Below are 17627 nucleotides of genomic sequence, written 5' to 3'. Positions count from 1 at the left end.
GGCACTGTTCTAAGCACTTTACAAATATTAACTTGCTTAGTCTTCTTAACAATCCTATGAGCTAGGTACTATCAATATCCTCCTTTAACAGATGAGGAAACTGAAGCCTGTAAAGGTCAAATAACTTACCCAAATTCACACAACTAGTAAGTAAATACCCTAGCAACCTTTTTTATTGTATCATCAGCTCAAAAAGAATATTAAGAGTTGTTTTTTAATAAAAGGTTTGATTCTACATGATAAATGTTAAGTGGGTGACCCATGCAGTAAGTGACAGAGAAGAAATAAATTGCTCAGGATAGCTTCAGAGAGGGTAGAGGATTTAACGATTTTGAACATGAAGTAGGCTCTGGATACTTAGAGCCAAAAAGTACTAAGTATTATTCAGGGGACAGTGAGTAGCTCAATTTGGCTTGAATGGCAGGTTGAAGCAGGGAAGAATTGGGAGAAAAGGTGGAATACAGGTCAAGTCTTTAAAAGGCCTTGGATGTCAGTGTTGGAAGTTTGGACTTGATTCTGTTAGCACTAGTGAACACACAATGTTTTTTTTTTATTATTAAATACAGAATAGTGATATGATCCAACTAAGAACTGGGGGTTAGTCTAGGAGGAGTGAGTGAGTGAGGTGGCCAGTTAAGAGGCAACCGTAGCAATCCAATGAAAAGTGTGTAGGACATGTGATAGTGAGATTGGAAAGAAGAAATGAACATGAAAGATGTTGCAGTGATAGACCTGGTAACAATTGAACAAAAGAAATGAAGGAGAGCGAAGATTCCAGGTGACACTGAGATTTTGAGGTTTTGCAAGCTAGTACCGTTAAGCAAAATTCAGAGGCTAGGGAGGCCACCTGACAAGGGCAGCTGATAGAAATGTCTGCAGACAAGTGAAAATGAAGCTTTAATCTATTGAGAGACCAGATCTTGAGAGAGACATCTGAGCATTACATGCACAGATAAGACTTTCAGAAGCAGAGGGAGAAGAATGGAGGGCCACCCCCCACCCAACTGGCAGGAACACCTGCAGCAAGCAGACACAGAGCCAATAGCAGAATCAGAGAAGAAACTCGGAGGGAGCTGGGAGAAGTGCCTTAAAAATGTGGCTCCATAGGGCCGGGCATGGTGGCTCATGCCTATAATCCCAGCACTTTGGGAGGCCGAGGCAGGTGGATCACGGTCAGGAGTTCAAGACCAGCCTGGCCAAGATGTGAAACCCCATCTCTACTAAAAATACAAAAAATTAGCCGGGCGTGGTGGCACGCACCTGTAATCCCAGCTACTCCGGAGGCTGAGGCAGAGAATTGCTTAAACCTGGTGGGGCAGAGGTTGCAGTGAGCTGAGATCGTGCCACTGCACTCCAGCCTGGGAGACAGAGCGAGACTCCGTCTCAAAAAAAAAAAAAAAAAAAAAAAAAAAAAAAAAAAAAAAAAAAAAGTGGCTCCATGGGCTGGCGCAGTGGTTCACACCTGTATTCCCAGCACTTTGGAAGGCCAAGGCAGGTGAATCATGAGGTCAGGAGATCGAGACCATCCTGGCTAACACGGTGAAACCCCTTCTATACTAAAAATACAAAACAATTAGCCGGTTGTGGTGGTGGGTACCTGTAGTCCCAGCTACTCGGGAGGCTGAGGCAGGAGAATGGCATGAACCCCGGAGGCAGAGCTTGCAGCGAGCCGAGATCACGCCACTGCACTCCAGCCTGGGCGACAGAGTGAGACTCCATCTCAAAAAAAAAAAAGAAAAGAAAAAGAAAAAAGAAATGTGGCTCCATGACAGTTGGGTTTAGGATGGAAAACTGTCAAGGAAAAGAGGACTTAGGAAAAGCCTCTGTGTGTGTCCATGAGGACGTCGTTGATGACCCTTTTCATAGATGCAGTGGAGGCATAGAAAGGACAGGCAGTGAATACAAATGATTTGTTCCAGAAATTCAACAATGAAAGGGAGAAAAGACACAAAAGGAGAGATGGAGTGGACATGGGATCACGTAAAGGGTTTGGGGTTTGTTTCTTGATTTGTTTTTCCAAAATGTGAGAAGCAGAAGGATGTTTGAAGCAGACATGAAAGAACCAGTGAAAAGGGAAGATACTGGATACAAGAATTAAAAACAAAACAAAAACCCAGCAGAGTCTTGAAAGCATTGGGAGGGGTGAGGATCAAAGGCATAGGGTTAATCTTACAGAAAGAATAGAAACCCCTCTTCTTCTGAGTCGAGGGAATGTTTTTTAAAATGTATTTCGGTACGGAGGATGTGATACCTCATACAACTGTGAGACCCTTAGAGATAATGTATACATGAACGTTGGCCAGTACAGACTACAGAGGAGTATGCAACCAAAGTTAGCAATTATTTTTATTATTTGTATTATATTACATAGCAGGTGTTCTATCATATCATTTGATTAGTCTTCAAACCTACTGTGATGTAATATTATTTATCCCATGCCTAAATGAAAAAACTGAAGTTGAGACAGGTTCAGAAATTTCCAGTCATGCATTTTAGGTAAAAGATGAAGGATTCATGTCTAAATCTGCCAGAGAATGAAAAGCTGAGAAGGATTACAGATCACTAGCCAAAACATGGATCTCTGTGTCACCCCCTTTTCCATTAGCGACCATTATCCTGACCATCTCCCCCTGGAGTTACATCAGAATAACGTTTTGTGTTTTATATGGATCAATTATTTCATTCATAGTTCCTCTCTTCCCAGTGTCAGAGAATCATAGACTGCTTTTTAGATCGTATGCCATACTTAATGACATGTATAGACTATCAGCTCTCTCATTCATTCATTCATTCTTTTTCATTTACTCAGCACTCACTAGTTACTGTCTCCTTAGACCAAGGGGTAAGAGCAAGTTGAATATAGAATTCAGCCCTGCTCTAAAGAATGGCGTGAACCCGGGAGACGGAGCTTGCAGTGAGCAGAGATCACGCCACTGCGCCCCAGCCTGGGCGACAGAGCGAGACTCCATCTCAAAAAGAAAAAGAAAGAAAAAAAAGAATTCAGCCCCGCTCTAATAGAACCTGCACTGGAGGAGGGGGAAGCAGATACTTGTTTATGTACTAAATGCTTCTACATTCTTACTCTGTGTAGCCACTGTTCTTAATCATTTAAGCCTTGGAGCAATCCTATGTTACTATTTCCTTTTCTCAGATGAAGAGAACAAGGCACAGAGAGATTAATAACTTGTCCAAAGTCATACAAATAGGAAGGGGCAGAATTGGGTTGAAATCCCAGGCCACTGGCTCCTGAGTCCATGATCTTAACCATTGTATATGCTGATCAAAGTATCTCTGATTTTATATTTAAATATATAATTTTAAATATATTTTGGAAATACATTTTTAGATGGAGATGAATGCTAAAAAGAAAATTAAAGCTTATTTAAAGGACAAAGCTTGATGAGGATGGAGCAAGTATCATTTAAAATAAAGGTGGTCAGGGAAAACCTCGCTTATTGACAAGCAGACATTTGAGCAAAAATTGACCTGAATCTCTTTTAATCTTCTGTTTTCCCCCAACCTCCTGTCCCTTTAATCCCATCTGAGCCTCTTTTCTGATTTTCTTTCAATTGGCTTACAGTATAAAGCAAAAGAAGAACTATGAAGTACAACAAAGACAAATCATTGTCACTTCCTTGCTCTATAGCTGGTACTTTTTCTTCTACTTTATTTTTTAATTATTTTTTCTAAGATGGAGTCCCGCTCTGTCACTCAGGCTGGAGTGCAATGGCATGATCTTGGCTCACTGCAACCTCCACCTCCCAGGTTCAAGCGATTCTCCTGCCTCTGCCTCCCAAGTAGGTGGGACTACAGGTGCACACTACCACGCCCAGCTAATTTTTTATATTTTTGGTAAAGACATAGTTTTGCCATGTTGGCCAGGCTGGCCTCAAACTCCTGACCTCAGGTGATCCACCTACCTTGGCCTCCCAAAGTGCTGGGATTACAGAAATTGTACTTTTTAAATAGAAAATAAGAAATGCTCTGGTTCCATGGCCCTTACCACCCACCCCAACACACCCACCTCCTCCTCCCCCCTACCCAGTGACCATTCACCCACCTGTTCTAAGGTTTCTCCCAACTATTGAATAAATATAGGAGGTTAGAATTTCTCCCAAACAAATTCACTTGTGTTTTTCTAAGATGAATCCCCTTTCATTACTTGCTTCCCATAATTCCAGATTCCCTGGGGTCCTTGATGTGATTTTTCCTTTTTTGTTGCCGTTCACAGCCCTTCCCCGTTCACTAACATTGGCCCCTTTCACCACTCTGTATCTTCCTGTGCATTAATGAAGGTATTAAGTGAGATCAGTTCTAAAGCCAGCATCCTTAGCATTCACTAGATGCTTCTCTTCTGCATTTGTTGACTTGCCGTTATCATTACCCTCTGTTTGTTTTTCAGCCTGTGTCCTATCGAGGGTAGCCATTCAGAATAAATTCATTTTGCTAGTTATATTTTTCTAGAGGCACTGCATCAAATGGTTCACTGACATTCAAATATATATCAGCCACGGTAGTCTTTTCATCCACCAAATTCACATTGTTATCCAAAGCTATCCATCACGTTTGTCAGAGTATTTGGGTCTTTAATTAAACCTGCTGGATACTGTTCATATTTCCATTAGCTCCTTTCTAGTTAGTCTGTTATTTTTCTAATTGACATCTGTTCTGAGTCACATGTCCTTGAATCTCAGGTGGCCCATTTTGTAGCTTTGGTTTATTTAGCTTTTCTGTCTTTCATAAATTACCTAAGGGCTTAGTTAATACACCCTCAAGTGTTTGCCAGTGGGACCTGCTGATTTGCATATGCTCACACTTCTCAAATATTCCAGAGTTTTTGGTTCTTCTACGAAATCATTTTCCTTTGTGGCCCTTCAGTCCTGTAAGAAGTAGTCTTGTGTCTCAGCAAGGCAGAGAGATCTACAATTTCAAGAACTATGCTAGAGTCACTAACCAGGACCAGAAGGTCAGGAATCAGGGTTTGACTGACTCAGCCAAGTGATGGCTGAATATCAGTCCTTGCGTCTTAAGACTCCCAGCAGCTGTAGTAGGTTGCAGTGAACTCTCCATTCAGCCTCCCCCAGCCCTGTCTTAACATCATTGTGAGGTAGCTGGCTAGGGGCAGAGTCGGTGGCCAAAAAATAGAACGAATTGGCACCTGCCAGAATCAACCATCACCTTGGCCTCGCTGGCATCATGTTCATCATGCTCTCGTTGATGGGAGCATATGTTCCCATCAAAGCCATGCAGGCCATGCCTGTTGCCACTGACCATTCTCCTCACACACCCACAGGTAGGGCAAGATCCAGTATTATAAATACAGGAAGCCCCTTACCCATTCACTTCACCATCTCATTTCCAACCCTGGTCGTCATTTGGAGCAGAAGCGTTGTTTTTATCCCTTGTCTAGGGCACTCCAACTCTTTGTGCCCTTCTTATGTACCAGGAGACAAGGGCAGGCAGGCAGACTGCCAAGCCGTAGATTTCCTTTACTTTAAATTAAAATGTTTGCTTCATGCCTTGGGTATTTTTGATCTGGGCCTGGATTGGATTTTAAAAATAAATAAATAAAGCTTCTTGGAGCTAAGGACTATACCTTTCTATATCATATTAACATTTAAAATGTTATTGGAGTTTCCTAAGCATTAGTAATAACATTAGGTTTTGCTTTGAAGAAATCCTTTGCATTATTTATTGAAAAATTAATGATGTGATTTTATTACTAAAAATTGAAAAAGCCGTAGGGCCTCTCAGCAGTGGTTTCCCAGATTGCTAATCTGAAAAGTGTAGCTAATACACACTACAAGAGTCTTGTGCTAATTGGGTTAAATGATATGTAGCTTTGTGGTCACCAAAGTATATAATACAATGTCCTTTTTATCAACTTATGATATTAGATAAATTGTCTTTAAAAATCAGAAAGACTCTCTCAAGTGATATTTGATTAACTATTTTCTTAAATTGAAAAGACTCTAAAGTGATATTCAGCCCAGAATAGCATTCCTTAACCTGGACTCACCTTTTGATAATCAAAAGAACATTTACAGAAGTATGAGACAAACACAATTATGAAAGTAAAATGAAGGCCCTAAATAAAAAATCACAGAACAAGAGGGTAATTCTATTCACTCTTTCATATTTCATTATTTGATAACATCAGAAGATGAATACATCAGAATTGTCTTGGCAAGTGCAAACAGAAATGTGCCTGATCAATATTTATTAAAACCTTCAAAATGGGAGAAGGAGTTGAGCAGACTTCTTAATGGACTGAATAATTATTCATACAAATAGGGTTTGACCAAAGGCAGTGCCAGACCAAAGAGACACAGTTTTAATTGTACTGAATTTCAAATGCAGATCTTTCTCCAGCCCTGTTGTAGAAAACTTACTTTAAAAAATTATCTGATGTAGCGGAGAGTGACATATGAATCCTTAAGTTGTTGAAGAGGACATTTCAACCATAGATGTTTATGAATTTATAATGTGTTCCAAACGCGGGGAGCAAAGTTGCTAGCTAGCTAAGGAAACAAAAAGAAATTTTAGCCCCATTTCAATGACTGTAACCGAGCCTGGGAGTGTGTCATCATCTCGACGCTGATGGGGATGTCCTGGAGGAGTTTCTTTGTTTCAAGTGGTTTTATTTTCTGACGAGAAATAAAGCAAGGCTGTAGCTGCTGCTGTCTATCAAAAATGTCAGGATACATTCCTGAGAGGAGTGAAACAGCTGATTTTAACTTTCAGCACCTCCCAGGAGAGCCCAACCCCTGCAGTACTGCCGAGGCGTGATGGTTATCAGAACAAGGCCAAGAGGTAACTGGTAACTGCCATTTAAGGATAGCGCCATTGACAAAGGGTGGGTGCGTGCATGTGTCACTATATATAAAAAACAGATAGGTACATGACCGATCAAAGAAGCCCAAGCAAGCCTTAAAGCAACAGACTCCCAGGCTATCTTTACCTCTTGAATGATTTTCTGCTGCCACCAGCTGAGGGAATATAGGCAATATCTTTTCTAAAGACCATTCTTTACTTCTAGCATGTCCTGATCACAGCAAAAACCTGTACAATCTGTTGTGAGAAGTGGGAGAAAAAAAAAAAAAACACTACCCCGATATAGAATATACACCTAATTGTGCCATGAACTGTCTGAAAATTATTTAGCTTTTCTCTACCTTAGTTTTCTCATTCCTAAAATGAAAATAACTTTAGCTCATTTTAAATTAGAATTTTCAATCATGTTTGTAATAAACTCTAAGCTCTTCGAAGGGGAATACAAATAAGAGCAATTAGATAACACTTTTTAATAAACTAATTTATTCTTCTGACACACAGATTACCATCCATTTTATTATTGGTCTGGAAAGTCCATTTGAGCTGAGATTACACTTGTTCAGAGTTTTCAAATAAATTGCTACAGCCTCTTGTCTACCATTGCTTGAAGAAAAACAGCATCAGCTAATTCTGATGGGAGCCCCATGATTTTAAAGGACCAAGCAGGGGATGCTGTAAAGGTTTAAAATCCAAAAATGCCAGTGCTTATATAGCATCTGCTGTAACCTTTCTGCTCTGGACCTGAGAAATAGATCCAGAGAGCTGACGGTATTTGCCCAAGGTCACATGGCTAGTTAGTAGTGAGGAATGAAAGACTTATCCAGGATCTGAGTTTAGTTGATCTCTTAAATATTTACCTCACTAAGTTGTTATGTTATAACCATGACCTCTCAATTATTTATGGATGATTATCTGGTTTATGGATTACTCTTTTTTCTCTTGTCATTTCCCTGTTGTTATCATAGGTACCACTGAGTGGGTGGAGAATACAGGAGTTCACTGCTTCACTTGACAACTTAGTGACCTGTCTACCATTGGGTTTTTATTAAAGTGCTCAAAATGCTATAGATATTGGCTAAAAATAATGTTGGGAGCTATGGTCAATACTAAGTTTTATTCAGCTCAATTTTTCTCCCTCTTAAATTTGCATTTCAAAAGTCAGATTCAGCACATAATTCATTTGTTGACATTAATACTGGAAGTTTATCTTGGGAAGGACTACAAGAGAAAGTCTTTACAATGAAAATAATTGTCTCCCTTCCCCAAAAATGTACTGAATCAGAGGGACAGTCAACTTTTGGAAAGAAAGGTTACTTCATCCATTACCAGCTTGAAGGGGCAAAAAAGGAAGAAATAAAAGAAATAAAAAGAAATAAAAAGCCAAAAAATCTTTCCTGTAAACTCCCAAATTAAGTGTTAAATTTACAACATGACTGCATTACTTGGTTTAGAGCACCGAATTCCCAGATGAAATCCAGTGTTGTTCAAATATAACCACAAAGTTTGTACAAACAAATTTGAATCGCCACAATACTGGCTCATTGCATTACAATGAAAGGCAGAGCTGAGTATGGGAATTTTATTTAATTCATATTTGTGTACTCAAGACTCAAATGAGTCAGCGATAAAAATATTCTTTTCAGTTCTTTTGCTTTTTATAGTTTCAAATATTTTTGTATTAAGGTGGTTTTAGAGTAAATACAGGGCTCAAAGTCTTTCATTTTGAGGCCTTAGACAAATCACTCATACTCTGTAGAGCTCAGTTTTCTCATATGTATAATGTAGATAATTGTAGTACCTATTTAAAAGGATTTAAATGCACCTAAAAGCTAGACATTATTATTAATATTCTACAATCAAGACAGATTCCAAAACCCAGCATGAGATGTAGCTATATATTTTAAAACACAGTTTCCATCCCGGGATCTAGGACCTGAATTCTACAAAGTAAAGGAAGGCAACAGGCGAAGCTTTCCTCAGGGACCTTGGACAGTTCCCCAGTCACCTTGGACAGTTCCCCAGTCACCTTGGACAGTTCCCCAGTCAGGGCCTTGCTGTCACCCCTACAGGCAAAGTTTATTGAACGCCTACAAGTACAGGAACAAGAGTTGCCATGAGTGGGAATAGTTTCTGTTAGTGAATATTTCTTCCCTCAATTTGCAAAGCAGGGAACTGAAACTTTCTAATCACTTTCAGAGACACAGTACTAATTTTTGCACTGAGTATGCCAACGTGGGAGGTAGAACCAGGGATGAGAAAACTCCCTGGCCTCTTGTCTATGAAAATTTATGAAAAGCTCTTAAAGAGAAGTCAGAAAAGCACTAATACTTAAAGATCGAAAGATACCAACAGTTCATTTATACATACACACATACCTACATACATTAAAAACAAGTCGATGAAAAATTGTTCAACCTCATGCAAATTCAAAAGAATGTGAGTTAGATGCTGCCCATATGTTGTTGATAGGAGGATAAATCGATAGAGCTTTTTTAGAAAGCAACTTGGCAGCATTGTCGAGTGTCCTCAATAATATACTTATCTTTTAACTAATTCTGTTTTTAGAAATCTATCCCTGAGAAAGTAAGTCTTTATAATTGGAAACAATTGAAGTATCCAATTGTGTTTCAACCTAAATATTTCAACTATAAGAAAAAAATTGGCTAGAACCCTACATGTGGTGGGGGCAAACTACAAGAAAATATGCCAAACTGTGGTTTATCTTTATGATGGAATTCTGAGAAATCTTTTTCTGTGGCCCATATATTCTATATGGCACATGTATTAACTTTCCAATCAGAGGAAGATAAAATTTTATTTTAAAACTTTAAAAATATCTGCCCACCTTTCCAAAATACCTTGCATTTCCTTCCTGGTAGAAATGCTTTCAAACAGAATGTATGGGGGAGAAAGAGTCGCAGTGCTATACCGTTAAAATAAAGCACAAAAGAAAAAGCCACAGAGAACAGTCTGTTGATAAAGCAAACATGAGGAAGATAAGAGAAAATGATCTGTTTGCACCAGAACAAAGCATAAACATTGTCATGTTCTAGACTCTGCACATAAGACCAGTCTGTGAAGTCACACCTCCATTTCTTTGTCGCTCCACTCCCTCACCCTCTCTGCTCATAATACTTTGGGAACTGCTGCTCAAAGGCACACAGCAAAGGGTAGGAGAAACCACAGCAAGGCACACATCTCCTTCCAGAACGTTCCATACACCAGGGTGACATGAAACTCTTTGGTCTCCAGAATAAGATATTTGGTGTACATCTAGCAATTGGCTGCTGAATATTGTAGGCTATGAAGAGGCTGTGAAGGGCTACAAGCCCTGAGCCAGAAAATGTCTCAATCAAATGTGCATTCACTGATCCCATCCAGGCAGCCCGAGCAAAGTGTCATCAAATGGAAAACGTGTTGCCCTGGAAGCCATGACTGCTATTTTAATGCTCAATAATGAAGACCAAGCTTTCAATTTCCTGGGGCCTCAATAAGTGTTGATAAATTACTTATCCCTATTGGGTGACATGATTTCATTTCAGTCTGTCAGTGTTCATCATGGAAGCTCATTCTAATGGTATAGTTTGGGGCATTTTTCTATTTTCTCTTCAGGGCACCTGGTAGCATCTTTTCCCCACCTCCAAGTGAAACTGTTGCTATGTCAGTTTAGTCATCTTTGCCCCTGGGTACCATTCTGAAAGATAAATGAATTTTGTTCTGTCTTTAAATATTTATGATTCTTTATGATCTAATATATCATCATGGTTATGGAGGAATTTTTTCTCCATAACTATAGAAAATACACCATCAGTTACCTGTCAATTTTGTTGAATAACTCGCTTTGCAATTCAGGGGCACTGTTCATCTGAGGCTCTTGAGGACTCTTAGTCTCTCAGTCCACTTCAGACTGTCATTCTGGGATTTATAAAGGTCTTCATTGCACAGAGGATATTGAAACATTAAGGACTTAAGCAGCATGCCCTTTATCACTCATCACACTGGACGAGCCAGGAGTAGAAATGCAGGCATCTTTGTTTTGTTGTTTGCTCCCAGCGTGGAACAACAGCCTCTGTAGAAAAGCAGCCAGTATCCCTGGAAACAATTCATCAGATTTTTCAAAAGAAATCCAATTTCATCTGGCATGATGGGTTCAGTGTTGCTTCTTAAGATAAATGATAAAAATACCAACATCCTAATACAAAGAAATCCAGTTATTTTGGTTTAATCTCAGTGAAAAGCATCACAAACCTTTTATTGCTTCTGTAGCCTTCCCTGATGTGTTTAGGTCCTTGGCTGGAGGAGACAGTGGTTCTGTAACTGTTCGTCTACCAAACAGAGTCTGGCTGAGTCGTGGCTGGTTCAGAACCTTTAAAAAGCACGTATCTGGGGATGGGGCCTCAGGAATCTGCACTTTTCATAAGCACCCCAAGGTAATTCTTAGTTAGGTACCCTGAAGTTCAAGAACTGCTAGTCTTGAAACCACAGCTTTCAAGTTCCTTCTAGCTTTAAAGAAATCGTGAGCCCCAGATTCGCTCTCATTTCATTTGGTGAATCTCGATGCATGCATGAGCTCTTCTTGGGCAATTTTTAAAAATGTATACTCTTAGGAAGTTTCATTAATAGATAACTCTCTCCTTCACCTGTGCATCTACAGGAAACAGAGTTAGATGACACAGGGCATCATTTCTCAAAATAGGGGCCAATATCAGCGAGAGCCAGGGGACATGCAAAGCTGTAGGATAAATATTAATATGATGCATCTTCCTGCAGCATCAAGTTTTTCTTAGAAACTGTATTTAAATTACAGCAGATACATTGAGGAGTAGAATGCAAAGTTCATGTGAGTTTTATGCTAAACGTGAAACTTCAAAAGATTTACTGATTGTAGCTGATACTGGGGTCTCACACCTCTGGAAGTGGAGTTTTTTCTCCTCTTCTACCAAGCATTTCTGTCTATATTCAGGGTCGCCCTCGACCAGTGATTGCTATATATCTGGGTCTGTGATGCCAAAATGAACATCGTTTGAAACCACTGTAGAAAATTAGCCCCCTGTGCCGGGTGCGGTGGCTCACGCCTGTAATCCCAGCACTTTGGGAGGCCAAGGCGGGCGGATCACAAGGTCAGGAGATCGAGACCATCCTGGCTAACACAGTGAAACCCCGTCTCTACTAAAAATACAAAAAAATTAGTCAGGCGTGTTGGTGGGCGCCTGTAGTCCTAGCTACTCAGGAGGCTGAGGCAGGAGAATGGTGTGAACCCGGGAGGCAGAGCTTGGAGTGAGCCGAGATTGTGCCACTGCACTCCAGCCTGGGCAACAGAGCGAGACTCCATCTCAAAAAAAAAAAAAGAAAAATTAGCCCACTGTACACAAGGATGCTGACCGATTTGCTCCCAGGAGATCCTCATTAACTTACCAATCTACAAAGAGCCCTTTGAATTTCTGCCACTATTTGGGGAATAGTCACAAAAGATTATTCTTTCCCCTATTTTTTAAAAGAGTGTGTTAGTTAGAAAAGGAGGCTTAGCAGGAGGAAAAGAAGCTAACCGTGTGAAAAGACACTGCAGCTCTTCCTGACCACATTCCCCTTGCACTAGCAATTCAGTAAAACAGGCCTGAAATTATGGAGCTCCTAGAATGTATTTCTTACCACAAGGATAGCTTCATTTCCCCGTAGGAGTCTCTTTTTCTTCAAAATGTTCATGATGAGAAAGAAACAAATTCACGGCCCTGAGTCTAATAATACAGGATTTCTGAGCCACTGATCCTGTTTGGTCTGGAAGATTCTTTCACCCCCAAGAGTTGCCTTGAGCACACTGCCTCATTCTGTCCCCTCAATCTTGGCAAAGTTACCCTTCACGTCAGAGAGAAGTGAGTAACACTCTTCATTTCGCTGACAAGCTGTGATAAGCCTTGCTGGCTCAGAGTCTGTGTTGAACTTGACCTCCTGGGTAATTTGGAGTGGCTGTGCAAGTCACAGCCTCAGAGTCCAGTAGACTCTGAGAGAGAGCAGTGGCACAGTATTGGTTTAAAGAATGGTGAGTGGTTGTCTTCTCCACTTCCTGACTCCCACCTTCATCTTCTCGCTGCATTGAAGAATCACTCTATTGCGTATTTCTGTTACAGGCACAAGTCTTTCTCCACCACCCAGGCCAATGGCCTTGCCGTTAAGTGGCTGTCAAGTCTCCTCTTTCTGCTAGAATTGTAACCAATGCCCTCCCAGACCATTCTGCATCCCGTTGTCACATTAGTCTTCCAGAAGCACAACTTTGAATGGCACCTCTGATCTCTGGAAAAAGGAAGTCCTTTATTGGCTTAACTAGGTCTAAAGTCATAGCCTGATGTTCAGAGGCTTCAACTGCCTTATCCCAGGACTTTCTGCTCTTGCTCTGCACTCCCCAGTCTAACCAGATTACTCATCCATGTCTTTTCTCATGCTCTTCCCTCCAACTAGAATTTCCTTTATGGAAGCCCTGCCTGACAGAATCTTACCCATAGGACGTCTTCCTCAGTCCCATACCATCCCTTCAGCATGGTGCAATTTCTCCTCTTCTGCTATTAATTCACGGTACTAGGACCTCACTTACGGCACATAGAATATTCTTGGGAGTTGTCAAATGTCCATGAAAAAACATTCTTGAACTTAGAGTCAGAAAACCTGGATTCAGATCCTGGCATAGTCAGCCCCTGTCTTTGTGCCATGGGCAAGCCCTCTAACTTCTCCATGCTCTGGTCTTTGTGTCTGGGAAAAGGCAGGCATAGCCCCTGGGTGGAGTGAGGGGTAAGTGGCACAGTGCATGGGAATGAACTTGGTCAACAGCACTGAAATCCTTCTGTCTCTGCTTTCCAGGACCTTTCCTCCTTGTCTCTGAGCTACTTGAGGAAAGGGGCTGTGTCTTGCCCATCCTTATGTACTACTATTAATTTTATCACATTACTATCACACATTAGCATCATTATAGTTCTAATACTAATAGTTAATCTTTGTGAAGCACCACCACTCTGAGTGCTTTGTATGTATTAATTAACTCAACTATTTCAATAACCCCAAGAGGTAGGTACTATTATTAACCCACTTTATGGAGCAGAAAACCATGTACAGTATTTCACAAAACCTCCAATGAATAATGAATGAATGAGGGATTGAATGAGACAAAAACCTGTTAACAATGCCTTCTCTCCTTCTTCAGGCTATGCCCCTACTTTTCTTTCCTCTCTCCCACGGTAAATGCAAAATTAGCAAACAATGTAGAATGAACTGAGCCACTGAAAGGTATGCAGCCTCCCTGGGTCCTCACTTAGACTTCTTCTGAAGAGAGCTCCTGTGAGCTCCAAAGGACAGAGCTTGTGGCTGTCATGTTCTTTATTCTATTGGTGGGGCCTAGAACACTGCCTGCTGATCAATTTTTATGAAGTAAGTAGAGGAATCAATGTATAGACAGCATATTTGTCCCCTCGAGACAGATGTTTCCAATGGTGGAGCTGGTGAGCAGTGTTCTCTCTTGCTTTCTCAGGCAGTACTACGAGATGCTTTACAACACAGCTGACGAGCTCCTGAACCTGGTGGTGGACCAGGGTGTGAAGTACACGGAGCTGGAGTACATCCATGCCCTGACCCTGCTGCACCGCAGCCAGACAGGGGTGGGGGAACTGACCACCCAGAACATGAGGCTGCAGCGGCTCAAAGAGATCATCTGCGAGCAGGCTGCCATCAAGCAAGCCACCAAGGACAAGAAGATAACTACCGTTTAGCAGAGCCTACTTCGGTTGGTAGCTGGGGTCCCCTCAGTCACACTCACTTTTTCCCTTGGTATGTTATTGGTATATTCTGAGCTTAGTTTTCTCTACACTGTTGCTTTAGTGGAGAGGAGGTATAAGGATTTTTTCTCTCTAGTTTGACTTTTCATATAAATGCTAAAGGAAGGCAACAGTACTGACTGTTTTGGTTGAACAACTACTTTAATGCAGTCAAGTCTAACGGGACTAGGGTGGGATAGGGAGGAAGGTGGTATCAAATTGCTGGACTCTGAAAAACGAGTGGATGGATTACTAATATTTCATTTATTACTCTCTCTCTCTATATATATATATATATAAAATTCCAGCCTTGGAAAGTAGACTGCTACCTAAGTTTTGGTCCCTTCCTAAAACCATTTAGTAGGGTTCTATTACATAAACAGTAGGATTTTTTCCTCTCCTGACCTTATCCATTTACAGTTCAATGAAATAAGTGTCTGTGCATTGCTGTCTGTCTCTATTGGCAAAGTCAAATAAATGGCTTCTCAGCTGCTGTTTACAACAAACTTCCCTAACAAAACAGAACCTCTAATTTAGGGCTGGGAATCGAAGTCTTTTGGTTCCAGTCCCCGGGACAGTTTTGTATGCTATATCTTGTACACAGGTTGTAGGTTGGTTTATTGCCATTTTGTTTTATTTCTGCTATATAAAAACCAAGAGCCATACAATTAGACAAATATGGAGGAATGAAAGGCAATTCAACCATCTGCTTGATTTCCAACCCCCGCCCCCGCCCGCCGCCCTAATTTTGGAGAGAATAATGGTTAGAGAACATTTCATCTCACTTGAAACATCCTTTGGGAGTAAATTATTCTTAGGTGCTCACTTGGTCTGAGCTCAGCTGAATGCAGGGAAGATGGGACAGAGTAACATTTCTCCTCTGTGTGGCCTCCAGCTGGGCCTGTCCCTGGATTGTCCTCTCCCCCGCATTGTGGGCATTTACCGTGTTCCTGGCACACTGGACCTCACCATGTCCCCAGTCCTCTTGCTGGACATGGTTCATAGGTCACAGAAGGCAGCAAAGCACTGACTGGGCCACATCTTGAAAACTCGTGGAAAGAGGAGGAGGAGGGACTTTGACCACACACAGTGATGCCTCACACCCTGAAGGTGGGGGATTTTATACCTGTTTGTACAACCTTGGTCTTGATGGGAAATGGAATATTAAAAAGTGTTTTGAGAAGCTTAAATGTTTCATGTTATTTTTCTTGTATTCTTTATTCAGCAAATATTCCCCAGAAGCATAATATGTGCTCCATGCTGCCACACACAGGAGCAAATGGATACATGAAGAGGACACCCTTATTATCTAAGAGTGTGGAAACTGGACTGGAGTCAAAAATCCCAACAGCTCAAACTCAGGGCTGGGTCAGAATCAGGTCAGGCAGTGGGGCTGCCGTGAAGGGGATTCACTGGCCAGCTGGAGGTTCCAGGGGATTCTGGTGGGAAGGAATGTAGTCAATCTGGCTCCAAGGGCCTAACTGGGAAGAAGAATCTCTGTAGGAGACAACTGTGGGAAAACATACTGCCCTAAACAATATCATGAGAAATAGTCTACCCTAGAAGCAGTAGTGGGAGAAGGGGGATGAGAGGAGATTAGGGTTGCCTAAGCTGCTTCTTCATGGCCATGACCCCCAGCATTGATTCTGTACCTTTTCTTTTTCTTCCTGTCCACTCCAGGTGGAGAACCCCGAGTGGTGACAGTGATGGCAGCAGAGCCAGGGTGGGACTGAGAGTGCTCAGACTAGTTTTTTGGGGGTGTGGAAAGAGACATGGGTTTGGATTGAGCAGAATGTCAAGAGCCCTGAGAACCAACCTAAAAATGACAGATGAGCTGCTTCAGGGGCAACATTTAGGAAAGTGAAATCCCTGCTTTGCTTACAATGACGGGACTGAACATGGTAATTCTGCACAGAAAAGGAGCTCTAGGACTCTTCCGAGACATTTAGGACATCCAAGTTTCTTTGAAGGTTGGCACATCAGTCTTTATTCTTCCACAGGTAAAGAACAGCCGGTGACACACTCAGTGGATAGTCAACGGCTACCTCAGAACCTACATGCCTTTGAAACACAGTGAATATTTCCACATTTTGATCCTACTTAGGGGTATTTTGTGAGACTGTTGTGCTGTTTACAGCCTTGACCAACCAGAAAGAGCTAGAGAGAGCCAGGGTCTGCCAAGGACAGGGCCCACCAAACACATACAGAGTTACATAATGTTCTTGCATGAAGACCTCTCCCTAAGTGTGCTATTGCAGATAACAAGGCCAACAAAGACTGGGTGCAGGACTCACGCCTATAATCCCAACGCTTTGGGAGGCCAAGGCGGGCGGATCAGGAGGTCAGGAGTTCTAGACCAGCCTGGCCAACATAGTGAAATCCCACCTCTACTAAAAATACAAAAATTAGCTGGGTGTGGTGGTGCGCACCTGTAATCCCAGCTACTCAGTAGGCTGAGGCAGGAGAATCACTTGAACCCGGGAGGTGGAAGTTGCAGTGAGCCAAGATTGCCCCACTGCACTCCAGCCTAGGCGACAGAGCAAGACTGCGTCTCAACAAAAAAGCCAATGAAATAGGCCTTACCAGAAGGGGTGCTGGAAACAAAGCAAACCATTTTCTCATTCTTATACAGAGGTACAAACGGGAGGGACATGTGGACTGCTGCCCGCATCACTAGTCACTGCACCGTGGAGAAGGCCCACAGGAGTAGGAGGGATCCTGAGATGGGAAATCAACATGACCATGAAGAAGGAAGGCTTTGGAGTGATGTCATCTGACTTGGTTATCAGTACAGCCGCTCCCAGAGAGCACTTCCTTCTGCTAACACTGTTATCTACTCTCTGGTACTTAGCATGTCTTCCCATTTTGTCCTTACAGCAACCCATGTCATAAATATTACTTTCCTTTCTTCCATACCCAAGGGCCCCGAAACTACTGAAAGAATCTCTTCCAAGTTAGCCATCCTTGGAATAAATTCCTTGAAAAAGAAGTACTAGT

At 41.7% G+C, this 17627-nt stretch overlaps 1 protein-coding gene across 3 annotated transcripts in view; it reads left to right on the top strand.

Annotated features, from left to right (window-relative positions):
* Nucleotides 1–16960, top strand: part of EXOC4 (exocyst complex component 4) — an 816109-nt gene extending 799149 nt beyond the window's left edge. For 2 of the 3 annotated variants that reach the window (XM_050782435.1, XM_050782436.1), the window contains exon 18: nucleotides 14348–15820. In XM_050782435.1, coding sequence (XP_050638392.1) covers nucleotides 14348–14585 — 238 coding nt within the window. In that variant the 3' untranslated portion in view covers nucleotides 14586–15820. Of the gene's footprint in view, nucleotides 1–14347; nucleotides 15821–15855; nucleotides 16010–16310 lie in introns of those variants that run through there. The other variant, XR_007723890.1, reaches the window with a different exon arrangement.
* The last annotated feature ends 667 nt before the right edge of the window (nucleotides 16961–17627 follow it).

Source organism: Macaca thibetana, chromosome 3, assembly GCF_024542745.1.
Source record: "Macaca thibetana thibetana isolate TM-01 chromosome 3, ASM2454274v1, whole genome shotgun sequence".
Taxonomy (NCBI): Eukaryota; Metazoa; Chordata; class Mammalia; order Primates; family Cercopithecidae; genus Macaca; species Macaca thibetana.
The sequence above is the reverse complement of the archived record's forward strand: the minus strand, read 5'-3'. Positions and strand labels throughout refer to the sequence as shown.